This window comes from Centruroides sculpturatus, unplaced genomic scaffold (assembly GCF_000671375.1).
Source record: "Centruroides sculpturatus isolate CEXI.00-Female unplaced genomic scaffold, Cexi_2.0 scaffold734, whole genome shotgun sequence".
In the NCBI taxonomy this organism is placed as follows: Eukaryota; Metazoa; Arthropoda; class Arachnida; order Scorpiones; family Buthidae; genus Centruroides; species Centruroides sculpturatus.
Genome location: NW_019384907.1, coordinates 174,908 through 197,664, shown reverse-complemented (window position 1 = coordinate 197,664; position 22,757 = coordinate 174,908). Strand labels below are relative to the sequence as shown.

At 30.5% G+C, this 22,757-nt stretch overlaps 1 protein-coding gene across 1 annotated transcript; it reads right to left on the bottom strand.

Moving 5' to 3' along the window:
* Positions 1 to 17,238: 17,238 nt before the first annotated feature.
* LOC111631584 (disintegrin and metalloproteinase domain-containing protein 10-like) lies at positions 17,239 to 19,862 on the bottom strand. The gene is made up of 4 exons (XM_023375847.1): positions 19,126 to 19,862; positions 18,333 to 18,985; positions 17,703 to 18,261; positions 17,239 to 17,638 (listed from the first exon to the last, which is right to left on the bottom strand). The coding sequence occupies exons 1-3, from the start codon at positions 19,707 to 19,709 to the stop codon at positions 18,008 to 18,010; spliced, it is 1,491 nt and encodes a 496-aa protein (XP_023231615.1). The 5' UTR covers positions 19,710 to 19,862; the 3' UTR covers positions 17,239 to 17,638; positions 17,703 to 18,007.
* Between the last annotated feature and the right edge of the window lie 2,895 nt (positions 19,863 to 22,757).

Here is a 22,757-nt window from a genome sequence, read left to right as displayed (position 1 = left end):
TGAACTTTTAAATAACTGTTTGTTTAGTCAGTTAATATTATTGTATATTATTTCATCCTTCTGGCTCCTTGTATTAACAGAAAAGTATTTGTAATATGAATTAAATAATTATATGTGAATAATTCTGCTTCTGCTCGTGCAAAAAGTAAGCGTAACAATTAATATGATCAATATCTTAAAAATATCTCGCGAAGACTTGCGTAAATTTTTTGGTTTTTATTAGATATTATTGTGAAAACAAGTAAAATGGCAAAACCGTATTTGGGACAAGACTATGTCTCGGAGATGAAATCACTTTGATGCTCAAGGCAGGTCTCTTTGTCATTTTCCTATCTTCTTTGATATTGCTGCTTTTGGGCGCGATCGTTCAAACTTCGCCGGCTACGACCACGAGATCGTTCACGATGCATTTTCGATGAAATTAACCTATGTAGTTTCAAAATTTTTCTTCGTTGCGTGTCGGCCCGGGTTGAATTTTTGTCGATGAGTAACGAAAAGTTCCCGTTTTTGAAAAAATAAATCGTGGCTATTGTATCGTCCGAAATTATTTTTTATTTTGCACAAACACTATACAGTTTAACCCGATTATAATGTCATCGAATGTAACGACAACCCTAATATAACGTCAAGTTTTTATCGGTCTTACGATTTTAATATAATAGATAATGTTAAAAAAATCCACTTGTAAGGACTTAAAACCGTTTTAACGTCATATTTGAAACACTCCCAAATTTACAAAATTAGATTACAAATTTTATTTAACATAGAAAAACTACGTGTTCGGTCCTAAGGTCAGAGTTCACTTTTTAGAATGACTGTGGGTGGTACTCTTCCTTACATGACTTCGGTGGGGTGAGGTGGCTGTTTTACCTGTTTGTACAAGAGGGTCTCATTTTGTATTTTATTTTGACTGGATTCTCGGTCCGCCGACTACCTATGAGTCTGGGTTTTTTTATGCGCAAATGATTTCGGCACCAAATACTCTGTGCCAAATATCAACTCTCGACATGTACTCCTTCATACCTCTATGCTGGTAAGAAAATCGGGCAGTACGATTTTATAAACAAGACATAGTCTTATCAATAATATTTGTAAAAATTGTAAAAATAAATAATTTCCTGTTTCTCACCTTTCTACCCACGCTCGAATCTGTCTCGAGCAAGGTTTATTGCGTTAAAGAAAACCGGGCGTTTGGGCCCCCGAAAAAGTTTTTTTTTTTTTTGATTTTTGGAATGTTTTTTAGGTCCCCAAATTTTTTCAAATTTTTTTGCCCGCGCGAAAAAATTTTTAATCAATTTTTAATGATGTACGCTTCACGCTTTATTGCTTTTTAATGTTTTTTTAATGGGAGTTTTTTATCAAAATTAATTAATCGTTCTAAAGTTGTAGTGCACTGATTTTCCTTCAATAAAGTTATTTAAAGTTAGTTTCTGATGTCAAAAACGACCTCCGATAGTTTTTAAATTTTTTTAATTAATAGATTTCATTATATATATGTTTAATTAATTAGGGGGGGTCGGAAATCGCAATAAAAATTATAATTTTTAAAAAATATTTAAAAATATAGGTTTAGTTTCTAGTCACCCTACTTTAAACCCTTCTCCTCCCGAGACGTGTATGAGAATGTCCCGGGAAATACGACACCAGCTGTTCTCAAGGTCATCCAGATGTGTAAACAATGACTCATCGGTGTTAAATTTCACAGAAAGGCGAGACAAAGGAAACTAAATGATGAAGCCTTTTAACCAAAATTAACTCATTTCTTTTTCGTTTTTTTTTTCAGTTTTAAGTATTTTTTATGCTTAATTAAATTTTTTTTTAAAAAAGTGGACAAGAAGCGGTTAATATCTAATATTGTATGTATCGCCATCTGTCACGAGAGTTTGTTATAAAAAATTTATATATTTTTAGTTATTATAAAATAGCAAACGACCTAGTTTTAAAGGTAGAGATCAGTTTTACAAAACACTGATAATGTCAAGAACAAGTAAAATATTTATTAAGTCTGATCCCTCGCGAGTTATGACACGTTATCATCCTGTATCTCTTTATCTTCTTGACCTTTTACAACCAAAATTTAACAACATCAACGCCCCTTACACACTAGCTACCATATCAAATTTTGTTTTTTTTTATCTTCACCCTGTCTAGAGATATTAAGCGAAATAGACACCAACAAACATACACAGAGAAATATTGAAATATTTTCTTTTTGGGTTCAGAGAGTTTCAAAACGTGAGATTTACAAAACGCTCGGATGATCAAATTTGGCACGATTATCATACTTTTATACATGGCAGCTGAGAATTTGAAATATTTACTAAAACAGGTGTGATATAAAAGCATCACATGTTACCCTATTCTTTTTGTAAGAAACTAATTGAAAAACGAAAGTTGAATCTAATTATATGAAAACAAACGTAATGCTCAGCATTGTCGTAAAGTTCGTTATCAATAAAAACTTGACAAAACACAAATTACAAAGCACTAATATTTTATTTCGTAGAATTTTCTGTTTGTATTTGAATATAATTCTGTTAATGATGTTTTTATTACTTCGTAATCAAAATAAACTAACCTCTAAAAGAACTCTTCCTCTGTATGTTGCACATGTTTTAGGCTGCCTTATTTTCTCAATTTAATCGTAATGTAATTCTAAAAATATACTTATGAAAACTTTTAAAAATTTGATTTTTATCAAAGAAAGCTCGTAGAAAAATAATTCAAATAGATTCAAGGACCAAAATGTTGTAACAATAAATACATGAACAAACTTTGTTTTGAAGTTCAGTAAATTGTCTTCGACGTTAATAATTGTAAAATAAAAACACAAAAAAACAGAGTGAATATATATTAGTAGCTACCCCGGTGTTACGCGCGACGCGTTACTTCCGCAGCATTTAGCGCGTGTGGGGTACTATTGCACCCCTCGCGCCTAAAAGTCAATTTTTTAAAACTCGTAGTTTTTTTCGCGATTTTTTCATTTTGGATGTTTGTGGACATGTGTTTTTGATGTATTAGTTAAGAAAACTACTTCAAATATATCGTTTCTATTTATTTGTAACGAAAAACAGAAAGTCTCCCGTTTTTAGAAATTAAAAAAAAAAAAAAAAAATTGTCAACTTCAAAAGTGTATTTTACAAACTGTAAACAAGTCTGATGCTATCTAAGCTGTCAATGTCTTCCTGTATGTGTTTTTTAACTGTCACAACAATTAAATTCTTTGTACCAAACCCCGGGTCAAAAATATCTCAATATTTCCAAAAATACACCATCTAAAATCATACAGCAAGTAGAGGTAATAATGGAGATTATTGGCAGATAACATCGATAGTAAACTTCTTTTACACTGTAATTGGTTAATTTATATGTCTGTTATTAGATCGACCTATAAAAACAATTGCTGGAAATATTCCCGCGAAATGCCACGCCCCCGAAGGCCACCACACGGAAGTATGTAAACAATCGCTACAAAATCGCGTGTTTTAATCTTTTTTTCCACTTCTAATTTGCTAATAATAAGTCGCTTGAAATTATTTAGACGAATAAACATGTTTTCAACACCATTTAGCAATAAATATCGCCAAAANATGAAAACGTTCAATGTTTTATTTTAAAAAATAAGCGAAGAACAAAAAGAAATATTAGTAACATACATAGAAAATAAGAAAATGAACAGTGGAAAATTCGACAATAAATTTACAAGAAAAAGACAATTCCCTTTGTGGAGAGAATTAGTTGAAAAATTAATTACGTGTGTTGGAGCTAAAAAATCCGTTATGTAATGTAAATGTATTTTAATTTAATCCTTTCTTCATATAGTTTTCTTCCTCGATCTATTTCTTAAATTGTTTTGTTTATTAAGATTATTTATTAATCAGAACTTAACACTTCCGATTAATAAATAATCTTAATATGGTGTCTACGCTTTTAATAATTTATACATATAACTTTACTATCATTTTAATACTCTTTTTCGATTAATTAGATACTTCTTTTTGTTTTTGAAAAATTTGCTGTATAATTTTATCAATTATGAATTAAAATTATTTTATTAGTATTGACTTGATGCGAAAAGAAATGTCATCTACTGTGGTCGAAAAATTCGGTGTCTTCTCAAACAACGTCTTTCGGCTCTTTTTAACTCTTCGATAGCGATAAGAATTGCGTATCCATCAGCCATTTTCACTTTCGTGTAGCGATCTCACATGCTCGAATCAACGTGAGTAGCAATTCACATGATGAGATGGGAAAGCACGTGAGTTAGAACTCTAGACCAGTGGTCCCCAACCCCCGGGCCGCGGACCGGTACCGGTCCGTGGATCAAATGGTACCGGGCCGCCCAAGGAACATTAAATTATTTCCATTTTATTTACTATGGTATTTCCTCGGATTTGTGCGACTTTTAATGGAGACAGAACAACGGAATAAACTGGACATAAGAAACACACTTCGGGTATCATTGTCTCCTATTACCCCCAGATTAACCTATTAACCGTCTCGTTGCAAAGAAACAAACTCAGGATTCTCATTGATTTAGCGTACTAGTGAGTTAAAATTTTAAATCACATTATATTCATTTTTTGGTGTAACTGTATATTACTTTAAAGGCATTTTTAAATACAATTAAATTAAAATTATTAAATTAAATTAATCTAAAATATAAACAATCAACGTCCCCCTTCAGTGGGCCGCGGTAAAATTATCAAACGTTGGCCGGTCCGCGGCGATCGAAAGGTTGGGGACCGCTGCTCTAGACTACCAATTTGACGTCAGAGTGTGAGATGGTACCACGTGACACCTTCAACACATTGGTAGTTGTAACACGAAAAACTCGAGACTAAGGGCCCAGATAAGCCCACCTCGGTTAGTCGCGCTAATAAAACTTACTCCGTTAAACGCGCGGGATACTATAGTACACCCACTGATTTCCATTGTGGTTCTATGCAAAAAATATTTTTCGTGCAATTTTGAAATTTTTTCGGTGCGATCTTCACACCATCGAAGGAAGGTACTGAGGGCATCATTTTTCAGCACTAAAAACATTAAAAAATACACGCGTTTAAAGACGCCGGGGGATCTATATCAACCCGCGCGTCTAACCGTGGGTTTAAAATTAGATCAGTTACAGGGATATTTGTGGGATTAAAATCGCCGATAATTTTAAATTAGTAAAATATTCTTCAAAACGATTGTAGAATCTGTTGTTATTTCAAATTTACTTGGTGAAATTTTCTTATATTTACATAGTTGGATTTCTCATTGCAATTGATGAAAAATGGTTCTAAATTAGTACGTGTAAATTGCAAACAATTAATATATAAACAATATTTATGTCTATTAAATTTCAAGATTACACATGTATATAGTCTATATATATATATATATTATATACATATACTTATATATGTGTATATAAGTATTTTTCACAGGCAAAGTCGTCAGTACTTTATTAATCTGTTTTCGAATCTTTTCCAAATTTTACTAATACAGTGGTACCTCAGGTTACGAACGCCCCAGCATACGAAATTTTCAGGATACGACATGAAATTCGAACATATTTTTGCTCCACGATACGAACAAAAACTCACCATACGACGTTACATTAGTTCGCATTTTTCATTTGTTTTTCTTACTACAGTTTTTTTTTAAATGTATTACTTGGCTTTAATTTGAGTATGTTTTTCGCGTTGGAACGAATTATTTGATTTTACATGTAATCGTATGGGAAAAGATGATCCACCTTACGACATTTTCATGATACGATCTCAGTTTCGGAACGGATTAATTTCGTATCCTGAGGTACCACTGTATTAAGTTAAATTGAATTGATGGAATAAAACAACTCACACTTTAGCAATTTCTTAAGCGGTGTACAGTACCTTTCGAGAGCACTTTATGTACGAAGCTGGCTCTATTTAGATGTTACACATGTAAAGAAAACTCGAAAAATTGCACATAACCAACAAGTTGAACAGGCATAAATTTGTGATCAATTTTATACACAATTTTCAAGATAAACATCAGCACTAACTGTTTTCTAAAGCCTTTCATTTTCTGATTAGAGCCATTCTTCTCAAATAACTGAAAAGAAGTTATTGCCATTTTATAAAATGATCAATTTATAAATACGTATATTAAATGTGTAGAATATCGAAATTAATATTTTATTGTTTTTGTATAAAAAATTACTTTTCAATTTGTTAGTATTTTACTCTTTTTATGGGCGATATGGTATAGTTTCATTAACTATTGTGAGAATCTAGAATGAATAATCTGTCTTTTTACTAAATTTTGTTAAAATTGTTTGAAAACATTTCTGCTTATTTTAATAAAATTTAGGAAATTAGGCAAGAAACTTTTTTTCTGTTAAAGTATGAGAACATCAACTTTTTTCAAATTTGATAGTTTTGTCGTGAGGTTTAACAAGATTCATCGTCCAAACTGTCCAACTTCTGTAACTTATCGAGGTTTGCGAAGTTCTCTCATGTTGTCGTAAATTTATCGTGCTCGATGAAATCTTCATCTGATTAATTTAGTTTACTGCATAAATCTGCTAACGTTGCAATAAATTAATGAACCACGAGCAGTTTTATCGCCGTTATTAAAAATTCATAGAACTTTCAAGGTAACGGCAAGAAAATTAAAACTTTAAAGCAATAACGCTAAGAACCATTTTAATAAAAATTTCAAACACGTTAATGGATTAATCCGTTGGCATATTACTCAATGCAAATATCTCTTAAAAGCGATTTCGTTGCACTATGACTATAATCCAGGAATTCGAGAAAAGAATGTAAATTTATATTACATAAATGCATAATATCAATTACTCGATGAAATTATTGAAAATTCTTTGTCTTAAGTACATAGAATTCCGAACATAAAATTTTAAGTACCCGATAGCATAGAAAATTCAATTACGACTCGTCAACACTCTGCCCTTCACAGATAAGTGAAGGTTAAATGTATTAATATTAAAGTATTTCTGGTTAAAATTATAAAGTGTACGGCCGTACGTAAATCGTGTCAGTAAAATTTGATTGTTTCCTAAAAACAAAACACTAGTGACGTAGAAAGATACACGTGCATAAATAAGAAACTAACATACAGCAAAAGTATTTACTTCATGAGTAACTGTGCTACAAAGTTGCAGACATGAATTCGAATTTCCAAGACACAATTTGCATGAGCTGTTTTATAGCACCTTGCTGCATGATATCTCTCATTTTCGGGGTAGACCAGTTCTACTTATGTAACTGTAAAGAGGACATTGCCATTTTACAAAAATCTCAACTGAAAAATACTTATACTAAATGTATATCAATCATTTGGTGGGTACATTCTTGGTTGCTCTTGTTGCATGCTACACCGATTGCCAGTGATTATGTAATTTGTAAAGGATGGTTTGATGACTTCACTACTGAAGATTCGACATTAAACGCTTTTTTTGGACTTATATTTTTAGCTTGTTCAATCTGCCTTAGTTTTTTCCGAAACAACAAATTGAAATTAATAGAAACTGGATTAAAGAACGAATATTTTCGACAGAAAATGATAAACGAAAATAATTCGACAATGAGAAAACTCTCTGTATTTGTTACTCTCTTTGCAATGATAATTGTTGTTGGCTTCCAACTGCTTACTGTATTTATCTTTTATCCGTCTATGGAAAGAAGACAATATTTTGAGGGCGAAGCACTTTTGTGTACTATTTACATTGGTTTAGTTTTAATATTGTTGATAGGAGGAACTGCATGTTCATTGTTGTTATCAGCGATTGTATTGTTCGTTGCTCACAAGGAATTCGAACATCTGCTGAATGAACTCTTTCTAATAAAGAAAACTAACAAATTCGTGGAAAAGAAATTGAAGGAATTTATGTGGGATCACGAAGAATTGTGGACATTCGTCAATCAGTTAAACACAAAGTTTAATTTTTTCCTTTGCTTACTTTATTTCGGTGTCATCTGGATCACAAGTTTCTGGTTTTACGGATATTTATTCATAAAAATGCATGAATTAGGGCAATTCTTGTTTCTAGGAATGTCCATCATTTTTACATTATTTTGTATATATTTTGGCAGTTTATTGTGCTGTTTTGCATTCACGGTAAATCTTTATTCGTGTTTTACTCATTTAATTTGTATTCTTTGGTTTAGATTATTTAGATTATAAATATTATTTCGTATTTTATATTACTATATATTAGTAAGATGATTTTAAGTGTCTATTTTCGTTTTTTTTTCTGTTTTTAGATGCAGAATGCATTTCAAGATATCTCTCAATTTGCTGTATCGAAATTAAAACTGGAACAGAAACTAAAGGTATTATTTGTATTATTTTTTAGTTTATTAAAACTAAAGCAAATGTCAGAGATATTTAACGTCTTTATATTACATCAGTAATACTTTCTAAATTTATAATGATAAATTTTGTTGTGTTTTCTTTGAGTTTATATGGATGATTGCTGTTTTATGATGAATCCTGTTAGTTTTCGCAAAGAACTGACAAACTCGCAGGGTACTAGAATATGGGTAATTTCTCTTTTACCGTGACTATGTGCACAATTATTTAAAAACGTGTGTAAAGTAATTATAAGTATATTTGTTTTTACATATTAAAAAATTAATTTTTTTGATTCATTAACACAAGGTGTATTTCTATTTCAACACTTGGCGGTATTCCATCTTTATTTAGTTAATACGATTATAAGTACAATAACACGTTTTGAGCACTGCTCCTCCTCCGTCAACTAAATATCAAAATATTATACATAAATTCATTTTTCTATTATAGCTTAACTTTTCTTGATGGCTTCCTTTAGTGATCTTCCTATCGCCTCTTTTGGTGATCTTTGCTTTCATGAAATCGCCGTTTCTATGTAATAATTAAAGGCACATGTGCAAAAGCTTGCCAACCCAAATTTCAATCTACAGTACACAACCACAGCTCATTATATCATATGTACACAGTACACAGTACAGGCACACAGTACACGCTGTGAATGTCTAACGATTATTAAAATTCAACGGTAATCGAATTTAATAAATAATTATATAAATAGGCCTATACGATTTGTTATTGTCCTTATTTTACATTTTTATCTTTTAGAACAGTTTATTAATTCTAGGGTTTATCGGACAGACGAAAACAAAACTGATATATGTGCAGTAAAAATAAGAAATCCTAAAACACACCTCGGTGTTAAGGCACAACTACAAAATACAATGATTTAAATGGAGAGCTGAATGAACAAGTCTTTAATAGCTTTAATAGCGCCATTCAGTTTCCTATCCGAATCCGAGTGGCATGTTGAAACTAGTCTTACTTTATGTATTCATTTATATTACTAAAATCAACTGTTATAAAATATTATCTCACATTTTATCTCAATGTTTTTACATTGTTTTGCGTATATTTTCCACAGATTCTCGATTTCATGAAAAGATTCGGGAAGGTTTCATTACGTATTACGATGGGTGGATTCTTAGTCGTCGATAAGAAAATCCCTCTTAAGGTTGCTATTTCTGTGTTTTTGTAGATAATTCATAAATTTTACTAATTTTGATGATGCATGAGTTCAGTTATAATTACAAAAATTTGTTTTTTTTTCAGATGGCAAAAACGTTGCATTCTGTTTTTTCGGGACTTTTAAAATTAAGAAACGTATCGAATGCGAAGATACACTGCAACAGCAATTTCACCACTAATAATACTTTTTATAATTGAAAATGTAGAATTTCAAATGTACGAAATAATTACAAACGGAAAGTTTCAGTGTCTTATAATCAATGTGAAAAAAGTAATATTAACTCAATCGATATTGCTTTAAAGTAATTTTCTTTAATTTTATAGAGAAGCTCATAGTAAAGTACATGGATTAAATGATAATGTTAGTATAAACTCTGTTACATTAAATATAATATGCATGTGTACAATTCATAGAATTCATAAGCATTATTTCTATTATTGATTTTGACCAGTACATATTTATAAAATTTACATATTTCTATTAAAACATGTTGTTCTATAAATACAAATATATGTTTGTACTGTAGATATGTAGATATGTTAAATTTTATACGATCGTCTCTCACATAATTTGCAGATAGGATATTACTGACAAACATTTTTTTAAACAAATTATCATTGATGAAATTTATAATCTTTTAATTCGTTGATTTAATCTTGTCTTACAATTAATGTTATAGTTAATTGAAAAAGTTTTTCAACTTTTAAATAACTGTCTGTTTAGTCAATTAATATTATTGTATATTATTTTATCTTTCTGGCATCTTGTATTAATAGAAAAGTATTTGTAATATGAATTAAATAATTATATGTGAATAATTTTTCTTCTTCATGTGCAGAAAATAAGCCTAACAATTAATATGATTAATATCTTAAAAATATCTAGCAAAGACTTGCGTAATTTTTTGGTTTTTATTAGATATTATTGTAAAAATAACATTTGTATTATTAATGAAAGTTAATAAGTAAAATTGTATGTAATGCAATCCGTCATCAGAGTTTCTTATAAAAAAAATTCTATATTCTTAATTATTATAAAATAGCAAACGACCTAGTTTTAAATGTAGAAATCAGTTTTACAAAACACTGATAATGTCAATAATAAGTAAAATATTTATTAAGTTTGATCCCTCGCGAGTAATGACACATAATCATTCTGTATCTCTCAATCCCCTTGACCTTTCATAACCAAAATTTAATGGTATCAATGCCCTTTACACACAAGATTTTTGAAATTTGATATTTATCGAAGAAAGCTCATGGAAACATAATTGAAATAGGTACAACAAAAACCAAAACATTGTAACAATAAATATATCAACAAACTTTGTTCTGAAGTAAATTCTCTTCGACGCTAATAATTGTAAAACAAAAACACAAAAGAACAGAATAGACTATATACATATGTGTTGTTGAAATTTAATTAATTAAACATATATATTGTTTATATTAATTGTTTGTATTTTACACGTAATAGTTTAGATCCATTTATCATCAATTGCAATGAGAAATCCGACCATGTAAATATAAAGAAATTTCACCAAGGAAATTTGAAATAACAACAAATTCTACAATCGTTTTGAAGAATAGAGAGGTTGAAGCACAAGTTCAAACGTTAAACGTGTACGGGTAGCAGAAGTACACGTTACACGTTTCAAGTCGTTGAGGCACCCGTTCATAACATCACGTGACTCAGTGAACATCACGCATTGACTCACGGGAAATAAGTTGAAAAAATGGCGGAAGCATTTTGCACGGAGGATTACCAGGAAAGATAAATAAACAAATTAAACTATTTTAATGTATTTATATGATGTTTAATAACACTAAATAATTATTTTTTTTTTTTTACTATAACTAGTGTTGTGTTTCCTCCGAAAAACATTAGGAAAGTTCCAACGCGTTTTTCTTGTTATCACGACATACTTCTGTTGAGAGAAGTAGTGGCTGTAAATCCCTATGCGTATGAAAATCCGAAAGTTGCTTGGAAAAGTATATCTGAAAATTTACGGACGTATTACACCGTCGACGGTGGAAGATGCCGGGAAAGAACAACTTGACTTCTACAGTATTATGACAAGGTAAGTGAATGCCATCTTGCTTTTCAGATATATAATATGTTACAAAAGTGTAAGAACACCACAAATTTGTGTTTTTTCAAAATGTATTTAAATTTTTTATTAGAAAACAGTTTTATACGTTTTAAGACAATTACAAAAATATCATTTTCAAGCTTTTTATCTGTTAATAAAAATATAATAGAAATTATCGCTTTTTACTTGTTACCAAAATATAGGTACACTTTCTAAAATTACATAAAAATAAATTTTAAATATACAGTATTTAAAAAACTTTTAACATTTGGTTTCATCCCCTTTGACTACATTTATTTGAAAAATTCTGTTAGCATAGAGTTTCATTGTGCACGCTTTATAGAAACATTTGAGGAGCTAGATTGAAAACAGATATAATTTCACTACTCGCCAAGAGAAATATGCAGGAGGAATCTTGACACTCCTTTCACAAAATTTTCTTGCCAAAAATCCAAAACAATAAGGGTGGTAAGTTGATTCTATCCTCAACATCAACAACAACACGTTCTAGCTTTCGCAGCATACTCGTCATTTCTACATAAAAGCGATGCGTTTTTACATATCGCAACTCATACTCATATTCTTCTGCATTATGCAACACCTAGGTTTTGTTTTTAATCACATTTTGATTATACTCATTTAGTGCCAGAAATTATTGCCGCAGTTATGGGCCTCTCTTGCATTCAAAATTGTATTTCTGTCTGTGTTTCTTGAATCGTTTAATTTTTAATGAGATATGTGACAGATTAAGCAATTTAAGCTTAACTTTCAAACCAGCCTGGCGAGGATTTCTGTGTTAGTACGTTGTTAAAAAAGTCTATGAGAATTCTAATTACTCTCACCAAAGCTGGTCTTGCATACCGAAGCTGTTCCTTTATTCTGGATTGATATTAAGCCAAAAAGAGCTCCATTTCTTACAGGATGGTTCAGGGTTTCAACGCACTCATAACATGCAACCTTCTCTTTAAGAACTAATTTTGATCACAAATAATTTGAAATGAAAATAATGTGTTTTAGAAAATAGTTTATATATAAATATATAATCAAATAGATAAGACATGTAGGAAATAGTTCTTACAATGATACATAATTGGTAAATTACTCGACAAAATTGGAGACTTCAATATCTTATTTATGTCACCAGTTTTGTCATTCGAAGGGTTTACATACGGCGAAACTTTTCAAATGGTAGAATAAACTTACATAAATATTTAAAGTTCTACACATAAATTCAAGTTTTTATAATTTAAAGTATGTTTGAAAATATAGGACGATATTCAAATGAATCGAACAAATTTGTTTAGACAAATAAAGATGGAATTTTTAAGTTTGTTATTTTCGTTTGTTTTCTTAACATTATTTTGTTTTTTCGATATTTATTTTGAAAACATATTCTTCACGTCTGAATTCAAATGTGAAGAATATAGACACTGTGACAACAGGATCGTGAAAAATTTACTCGTCTCTTCATTTTATTACTTCGATTATAAGCGTTCGAACATTCCATTTATAAAATTTCGCACTTCCTTCATTTTATACTTTCAATTATAAGAAGTATAATTACGTAAGAAGTTATTGTCGCATTCTTTCTTCAGATTCGATACGTTTTTTAACTTGAAAAGGCCAGAAAAAACAGATTGCAAGGTTTTCGCCATCTAAAAAATAATATAATTTTGTAATTATACGGAAAATTTTTATCTTTATTGAATGAAATTTAAAAATTATCTACAGAAATACAGGAATGACAACCTTAAGAGGGAATTTTTTACTGACGACGAAGAATCCACCCACCGTAATACACAACGAAACATTTCCGAATCTTTTCATAAAGTTAAGAATCTGGAAAAATACGTAAAGAACACAAGATATTAAAAAATGAAAACTGAAGAAAATTTTATACAACAAATACCAACACAATTCAGTTCTATAAATAAACATGTAAAGTAAAAAATATTCGGTAAGACCAGTTTTAAACGAGACACGGATGAACCAGTAAATGGCGTAATTTGTCTTCTCTCATTTTCTCTCCATCGAAATTTTTGTATTTTAAAGACATAGAAAAGCAAAGAATGCTTTTACAAAGGCATTTGTTATATGTTAATTAATGCTTAACTTGATAGAAACATAGTAGGAAAATCTATCTTTGTCTTTAAATTCAATCGTCATGCACATATCCGTGGAAAAGTAAAATCATCTCTATACAGTTCTTTACATAAACTAACAGATGTCATGCTATAACATGAATAAACTATTGGAAACAAAGTAATTATCGAACTGAACATAATATATCTTTCCATATATAAATAAAGAGTACTATTATTCANAACTTTACTTGTCTCTTCATTTTATTACTTCGATTATAAGCGTTCGAACATTCCATTTATAAAATTTCGCACTTCCTTCATTTTATACTTTCAATTATAAGAAGTATAATTACGTAAGAAGTTATTGTCGCATTCTTTCTTCAGATTCGATACGTTTTTTAACTTGAAAAGGCCAGAAAAAACAGATTGCAAGGTTTTCGCCATCTGAAAAATAATATAATTTTGTAATTATACGGAAAATTTTTATCTTTATTGAATGAAATTTAAAAATTATCTACAGAAATACAGGAATGACAACCTTAAGAGGGAATTTTTTACTGACGACGAAGAATCCACCCACCGTAATACACAACGAAACATTTCCGAATCTTTTCATAAAGTTAAGAATCTGGAAAAATACGTAAAGAACACAAGATATTAAAAAATGAAAACTGAAGAAAATTTTATACAACAAATACCAACACAATTCAGTTCTATAAATAAACATGTAAAGTAAAAAATATTCGGTAAGACCAGTTTTAAACGAGACACGGATGAACCAGTAAATGGCGTAATTTGTCTTCTCTCATTTTCTCTCCATCGAAATTTTTGTATTTTAAAGACATAGAAAAGCAAAGAATGCTTTTACAAAGGCATTTGTTATATGTTAATTAATGCTTAACTTGATAGAAACATAGTAGGAAAATCTATCTTTGTCTTTAAATTCAATCGTCATGCACATATCCGTGGAAAAGTAAAATCATCTCTATACAGTTCTTTACATAAACTAACAGATGTCATGCTATAACATGAATAAACTATTGGAAACAAAGTAATTATCGAACTGAACATAATATATCTTTCCATATATAAATAAAGAGTACTATTATTCAAGCTTATTCAAGAAATATCGCAAAGGTTCAATTTATTGGAAAAAATTTCAAAAATCACATAAACTGTACCTTTAGTTTCTGCTCAAGTTTTAAATTGCTTACAGCAAATTGACGAATATCTTGAAAACCATTCTCCATCTAGATAATAAGAGTAATAAAATGAATTCAATGCAATATTATTCTAATAGTACATAGTACATAATATTTAGAATCAAAAGCATCTAACGATAGCAGTAGGTATTGTAACGGCCAAATGGCCGAGCAGTTAGAATGGAAGCCTACTGCCGGGAGATCCGGAATCAATCAGAAGAAGTTTAAAAGTTTACAGGAATTTTTCGGGGATGGTCAATCCGAATATGTCGGACCTCATCTCTCATCACCCGACCACACCATTGTAGGCTCTGGCCGAACCCGTAATGGATATACTAGAATGAGGTCCTCTTAGTGCCCATATAATGGAAAAACCAAAAAAAGTAGTACAAATTATAATTAAATCACTCGAAAGGATAAAACTCGAATAATATTTACCTTGAATGCAAAACAGCACATTAAACATCCACAATATGCACTAATTAACGTAAAGATTACGGACATTGCTAAAAACATATATTGCATTAATTCATTCATTTCTATGAATAAATATCCATAAAACAAAAAACTCGTCATCGAAAGACCACCAAAATAAACAAAGCACAACACAAAATCAAACTTCGTATTTAACTGGTTAACAAATATCCACAATTCTTCGTGACGCTGCATAAGTTCCTTTAATTTGTTTGGCAGAAATTCATTATTCTTTATTACAAATAGTTCATTCTGGAGATGTTCGAATTCTTTCTGAGCGACGAGCAATACTGATACACCTGACAGTATTCCATATCCAACTCCTCCGTTGCCAAATATTACACCCAAAGCAATTTCAACGCTGCACAGAATAGCTTCTCCCTCGAAATACTGTCTTCTCTGCATAGCGGGATAATGCAGAAATACATTAACCAATTGAAAACCAGATACAGTCGTCATCACAATGAAAGCAACGATTAGGGATATTTTTCTCATTGTGGAATTATCTTCGTCTATCATTTTCTGTCGGAAATATTCGTTTTTTAATTCATTTTGCAGTAATCTGAATTTATTGTTTCGGAGAAAACTAAAACACATTGAATAACCTGCAAATAGTAACCCGAAGGCAGCATTCATTGTTGTATTTTCAGTACCGACATCATCAAACCATCCTTTACAAATCGTATAATCTCTGAAACCTGGTATTGCATGCAACAAGAATAAACAAAGGATATCCATAAAATAACTTCTATACACTTAATATAAGTATTTTTTAATTGTTCGTTATACAAAATGGCAATATCTGTTTTACATTTACATATGTAGAATGGCTCTAAACCGAAGACGACAGACATCATCCAGCAAGGCCTTAAGAAACATCCCATGCAGACACCTTGTAAATTCCAATCCATGTTTGCTAATTTATAGTACAGTTTTATGCCGAAAGACAAATTTCTAGTTCAAGCTAATCTAATATATATGTAACATTTATTATGTTACAATTCTATACAAATGTTTTGAATACACTTCTAAATTGCTTAAATTTCACATAACTGTTAAATTTTCTTTTAATGGAATTTTATACATATCAAACTCTACGTATGCATTTGTTAATAGAGGGACTGTGAAATTATAACCTGTGTTATCCAAGGTTGCGCTAATAATAACTCCTATCTGAATATTCCGTGCTGTTAGATAATTAAGATATTCACGTTCGAAATTCTGTGTATTTATGAGAAAGAATTTTAATCAGTTATGTGGAATAATCGATATTATGCATTTACGTGACGAATATGTGTATAAAAGTTATGTATATAATATCATAAACTTGAGTTTCTGAGGCATTTCATTTCAGAAATATGCTAATGGGTATCGATTGGTTTTCTATTTTTAGAGTTACAGCATTTTTATATTTCCTACTTTTAAAAAATAGGATAAAACTATATAAAACTCTAAAAGTAATATTATGACTTGCAATTCTTGAACAATTACAATTTTAGAAGGTTATCGACAAAAATGAAAGCTTTCAGAAATGGAAAGTAAACAGTTTTGCAAGCACTTGAAGCAGAAAGGAAAACATGTGTAAATAAACAAAGAAATAAAGTAATAGATACCTTTGAAGTACGGCATATATTTTCTTAAAGAAAAAAGATTTGTAAGAGGAGAAATATTGTGCAGTATACTATCATCGCAGTGTATTGCTCAAAAGAAAAAAAAACATTTACATGACCTTTCATGTTACAATCAATAATAAGAAAAACGAACTTTGTCAGGTCTGAGTTATTTAAATATACTAAATATTTAATTTCACTAAAATAGTATACAGTAAATTTTACGTACAACACTTGTCGAATGTGATGAAAATAATAGATATTTATAATATTCAGTACATAAATTCTACAGTTTAAAAATAATATATTCACAAAAATCAATCATTAATTCAAATGTAAGTACAGAAACATATTCAAAATTGCATTCGAAAAGTATACTTTACACACCACATTTCCACATTATGATAGCACATAATAGTAAAATTTGAATAATAGTCTATTACTTTTGTATGGTTTTTAATTTTATCATTTTTTTCTTACTCATATGTTTTCTACTAATGTCTATAATGCTTGGTCGTTTCTCTTGCTGCGATACAAAACATCCAATAGCAATCACTATGATCATAACGAAAGGTAATACGTACGCATACTCCGCTACTGTATGTTCTTTATAGATACTTTTTCTTTTGCAAGTTCCGTTACTACAAAACAAAAAGAACAGTTATTATGTATTCTTAATTTAATTGCAAATATAAATACATTTACCTTGTACATAATCCATGATTGTTGTCGCACTCAGTACCCTCTGTTTTGACGTAAGCTTCCAAAGTCGACGTGAAGATGTTAAATGACGTCGCTGGTAGACATTTACTCGATTTATTTTTGCAACAGACAAAACACTCGGTGCGACGAGAACAATGACAAGATCGTAGATTTTTTATTTTGCATATTTCGGTATTGCACTTTCCTTTTATACATATGCCTGTGTTATTTAGGCACGATATACCATCGGGTTGCATTTGTGCAGGACAGAAAGGAGAAGATCCATCACAAATACCGGTAACGTTCCATCAAGGCTTGTTACTGAAACAAGTTCTATTCTCTTTCAAAGTAGTTCTGAAGCAGTTGTAATTACAACATTCGTCGGTTCCAAATGTGCAAAACGCTCCCAATCTAAGCGTACAATGCATGGTGTATTGTTTGTCGTAACAGCAAAGACTTGTTTTCCCACATTTTCGATCAGAGGGATTACAGTCACAGCTTTCACCTTCTTCGACGATGCCGTTTTGACACGAAGAATCAAATACCTTTTTCATACAATAATCTGTTTTTTGTTGTTGTTTTTAAGATTAGTCGTCGTTTATTCATCAATATTAAAAAATGATTAATTCTTACCTCTGGTTTTAATAAATTTATTCATGGATTTTATGCAGCAGCTTGAAAATTTCCAATTGTTAATATGTGCTCCGCTGGTGTAACGAGATTCCATAATGTAATTGCCCGCATCTTTATGAAAGTGTGCTGGACTACATAAAGAATCATTTGCTGGATTATTTTGGCATCCGAATGCGTGTCCAAGATAATGTAAAAGAGTCAATGCCATTCTGTGTCGCGGAATTTCCATTCCTTTGAAAACATTCGTAATAAATATCACGTTGTGTATTTTACTTTTTGAATAAGAATTAGAGCATATTCTTCCGAGTTTACGATTACTGCAAAAGTTTTCTATTTCGAGATCCTTGTGTGTGAAATAGATTAACAGACAGTAAGGACTTTGATATTCTTTTAACTTTTCTATAAATCCTGGACTGTCGCTGCTCTCGTCTGAATATGGATACGCTATTTGAATTCTTTGTTCGAAAATTGTTATTTTGTCTATGAGGAATTCTATAAGTCCCGATTTTCCAGTTCCATCAAGGTCTGATTCCTTGAATATCGAATTGGCAATGCTTATAAGGTGTATGATTTCAAGTAGTACCGCTTTTATATCAGATTCCATGTATTGATAGTACGTGTGGTCAATCAATACTTCCATGGAACATATTTTGCTAGAGATAGAAAAAAATAATAATTAGTAGTTCTCCACTATCCACTATATATTATACAGAATTGCTGTATATAAGTCATACAGTTTTTACACCAGATCTTAGTGCTTAAAAGAATAGAATCTTTTATGCTGAAATCTTACCTTTGAAAAGTTTTCTTTTGCAAATTATTGTAGTTAGGCTCTGATGAATGGAAATTGTTAATATCGTTTACATTTTGTTTCGTTAACCGTTCGCAGGATGGTTGTGTATACATATATTCATTGACACTACTAAGGTCATATATGATACCAAGCTTGGAATCTGCTTGAGGAAAATAAAGATTGGCAGGCTCTAGATAGTAAATTGTATTGTTTATAATTATTCTTCCGACGAATACTTTTTGTAAATAATATCCTGTTACTTTCCTATCGTTTCTTCCTTCGATATGCCCTTCGAAAAGTATTTGTCCGTCGAAGAAGACATTTTGTAAATAGAATTTTTTGATGTTATTATCCACGTAAGAAAACAGTTTTGCAGTCCAAAATAATCGAGATGAATCAGGTTTCATTTTAAATTTAAAAGTTTTACCGAAAGCCATAAAGTTTAATTCTCTGGTTGTCAAAATGTCAAATTTGACGTACTCAAAGGTGGTAATGTTACTGGCCATTGGTAACTTCCAGTCTGAATTTTGAGCTTTGTAAGAATTAAGAAAATAAATGAAAATAATAATTTTAAAAAATTCCATCTTTATCTGTTCTAAACAAATTTGTTCGATTCATTTGAATATTGTCCGATAATTTCAAACAGATTTTAAATTATAAAAATTTGAATTTATGTGTAGAACTTTAAATATTTATGTAAGTTTATTCTGCGATTTGAAAAGTTTAGCCGTATGTAAACCTTTCGAATGACAAAACAAGTGATTTAAATAAGATATTGAAGTCTCCAATTTTGTCGAGTAATTTACCAATTATATATTATTGTAAGAACTATTTCCTACATGTCTTATCTATTTGATTATATATTTACATATAAATATTTTCTAAAAATCATCATTTTCATTTCAAATTATTTGTGATCAAAATTAGAGTTTTTAAAGAGAAAGTTGCACGTTATGAGTGCGTTGAAACCCTGAACCATCTTGCAAGGAATGGAGCTTTTTTTGGCTTAATATCAAACCAGGATAAAGGACAGTTTGGTGAGAGTAATTAGAATTCTCATAGACTTTTTTGATAACATACTGACACAGAAATCCTCGCCAGGCTAGTTTTAAAGTTAAGCTGGTAAAATTCATTTTGCCATACTTGAAAAACTGCCCAGTACTGTCGTATAAGACAATTCTCAGAGTGCAGCATAAGCCCATTTGAAGAAAAGTATTAAAAATCTAATGTTTAATACATACAGGTAGGCCTCCTACAACGCGGTAGATACGTTCCTTGAATATACCGAGTTGTGGGAAATCGCGTTATAGGAGACACCAACTTAATACAAGAACTGGGATTCGGTTCTAAAAAGAGAAAAACTTGGCGTTTGAATGGCGTTTTTTGAATTTTCCGAACCAGCCATTGGTAGCCACGAATTTAACACTGGTTTCATCAGCTTACGACTGTCCCATTTGTTTTAAATAATCAAATGTTTTTAAGGCTTTGTGTTTAAGTGCAGTTTTATTTAAAGGCGAGTGCTTTTAAATAAAACTGCGCTTAAACTGCTGTTTCTTGTTCATATCTTCTACCCATAATATTAGCTCTTGTTCCATTTTTTTCATTATATGTGCACTCCGACGAGCAACATTTTTCGCAAGAATAGGATCCGGATGCGACCAAATTTCTGATCCTTTCTCCCGATTGCTTAATCGACCGAATAGTCGACTCATTTAAATTAAAATGCCTACCAATTAGGGTTTCTTTCCCGGGATTTTCGCCGTTTTATTCCCTACGAGAAAAATCCCTGGAAATTTTATTTTCCCGGGAAATCTCGCATTTCAATAATAATTTACCATGTCAGGTTTTCTTTCTATTTTTTATTATACGAAAAGTTGCATCTTGAAGACTCACCTAAGAGAGAAATTTTGAGGTTTCTTGCTGCATATTATTACCTACGTTTTACAAGTCTCTACTTGTTAGTTCATGTAATATCTATGTATTGTGTTTGCGCATCATTGAACAGCGGAGACTTGCTGAAAGTAAATATCACTCATCGCACTTTAGTTTATTTTTTATTTCATCTTTAGAAGTAAAATAGTATTTTTTTTTTCGTAATCATTAAAACTCCCAATGAAACGCTTTATTTTACTTTCATCTTATAATGTAGGAGAACAAAAATTAATTGAGCCTAACGTGTCCGTATGGGTGAGATTGTCCTTACACTTTTAGTTACTTACTAGAAAATAAATTAAATTATTCAAATTTATGATATTCCTGTATGATCTTTTTTATTCATATAAAATTCTATTTTACTATCTCATCCCGGAATTTCCCGGGATCCCGGGAAAAGAAATTATTTTTCCCGTAATCCCGCTGGAGGCAAATTTCCCGGGAAATGACAAACCCTACTACCAATATTAGCTATTCGCTCTTGATTTTTAATTCGATCCAAAATTTCTATCTTTGTTTGAAGAGTTATAAATTTCCTTTTTAATGACGGTCCTTTTTTTTATTCGGCATTGTTATGGCTAAAATTTTTTTCAATCAGTTTTGTGGACAGTAAAAATCGCAAAAAATAACTTCCTTTCACTATGTTATTAAAAATATATACGCAATAGAAGTTTATACTGTATTTTGGACCACTTTTGCAATCCCCACTTATTGAAAGAGTATAAATGATCGAAAATTTAGTGATATATTTGAGTGTTTACGGTAACTGATGCACATCTGTCTAGAAATTGGTCTTTCCCTGAAACTTTCAAGGGAATAACACGCCAACGTCGACAAACAGCTGTTTTCAAAGACTTTTAGCTCTATATATCGAACCGTGGCTCGTATCACGTGATCCGTTGCGATTTTTCTGTTATGTGAAGATAATTCGTTTCTAATTACCGTAAACCGCGTTGTAAGAAAATTTCGCATTTTTCCAACCGCGTTGGAGCGAAAACGCGTTGTAAAGGTATCGCGTTGTAAGAGGCCTACCTGTATTTGTAAATTTCTGATGAGGAAGAAAATAAGTATATTTTTGTTCTTTGCAGTTTGTAAAATTCAGTCAAAACAGTGTACACACTTTATTATGACAATTTTCAATAGATTAATTTTTATTATGTAATAAGCTTTTGCTTTTTCTATAAAAGCTTTATTTATATTGAGATGTAAACTGAAGCAATGTTACTTTTACCATAGCTATACTTTTAATTTCAACTTTAAAACAATATACGTTATTTTTGTTCACATTTCTGTGTATTTCTCCAATATTAATTACAGTAAGTTCTTATTTTCAATATCACTATATTTCCGCGCATATTTTTCGGAATGTTTTTACTAATCTAAAAAATTTGCTTATTTTTGCGAAAGGTTATAGCGGTATTTATTCTTACATGATTAACAAAACTGATAATTTTATAACAGATTTAATACACAACATTTTAATTAATTATCATATATGCTAAGAAAGTGAAAATTGTTATAGTAGACAGTATATACTGTAGGTAATCTAGTTTTGCTAAGTTTGAGTACTTTTCGAGTAAAAACAATACTTACATTAACAATTAATTAATTGTATCTTTAAGAATCGAACAGAGATTATTAAATAGTATTAGTGTGAAGAAGTTTGTATTTTCCATGCCAATAATACTCGATTATTATTT

What these genes read in the sequence shown, in the direction of transcription:
- LOC111631584 (XM_023375847.1), bottom strand. Translation starts at nt 19,709, where the DNA reads ATGGAATTTTTTAAAATTATTATTTTCATTTATTTTCTTAATTCTTAC. An exon ending in CAAAAGAAAACTTTTCAAAG is followed by an intron (nt 18,986 to 19,125) that starts GTAAGATTTCAG and finishes TTCTATCTCTAG; the next exon opens with CAAAATATGTTCCATGGAAG. An exon ending in TAAATTTATTAAAACCAGAG is followed by an intron (nt 18,262 to 18,332) that starts GTAAGAATTAAT and finishes AACAAAAAACAG; the next exon opens with ATTATTGTATGAAAAAGGTA.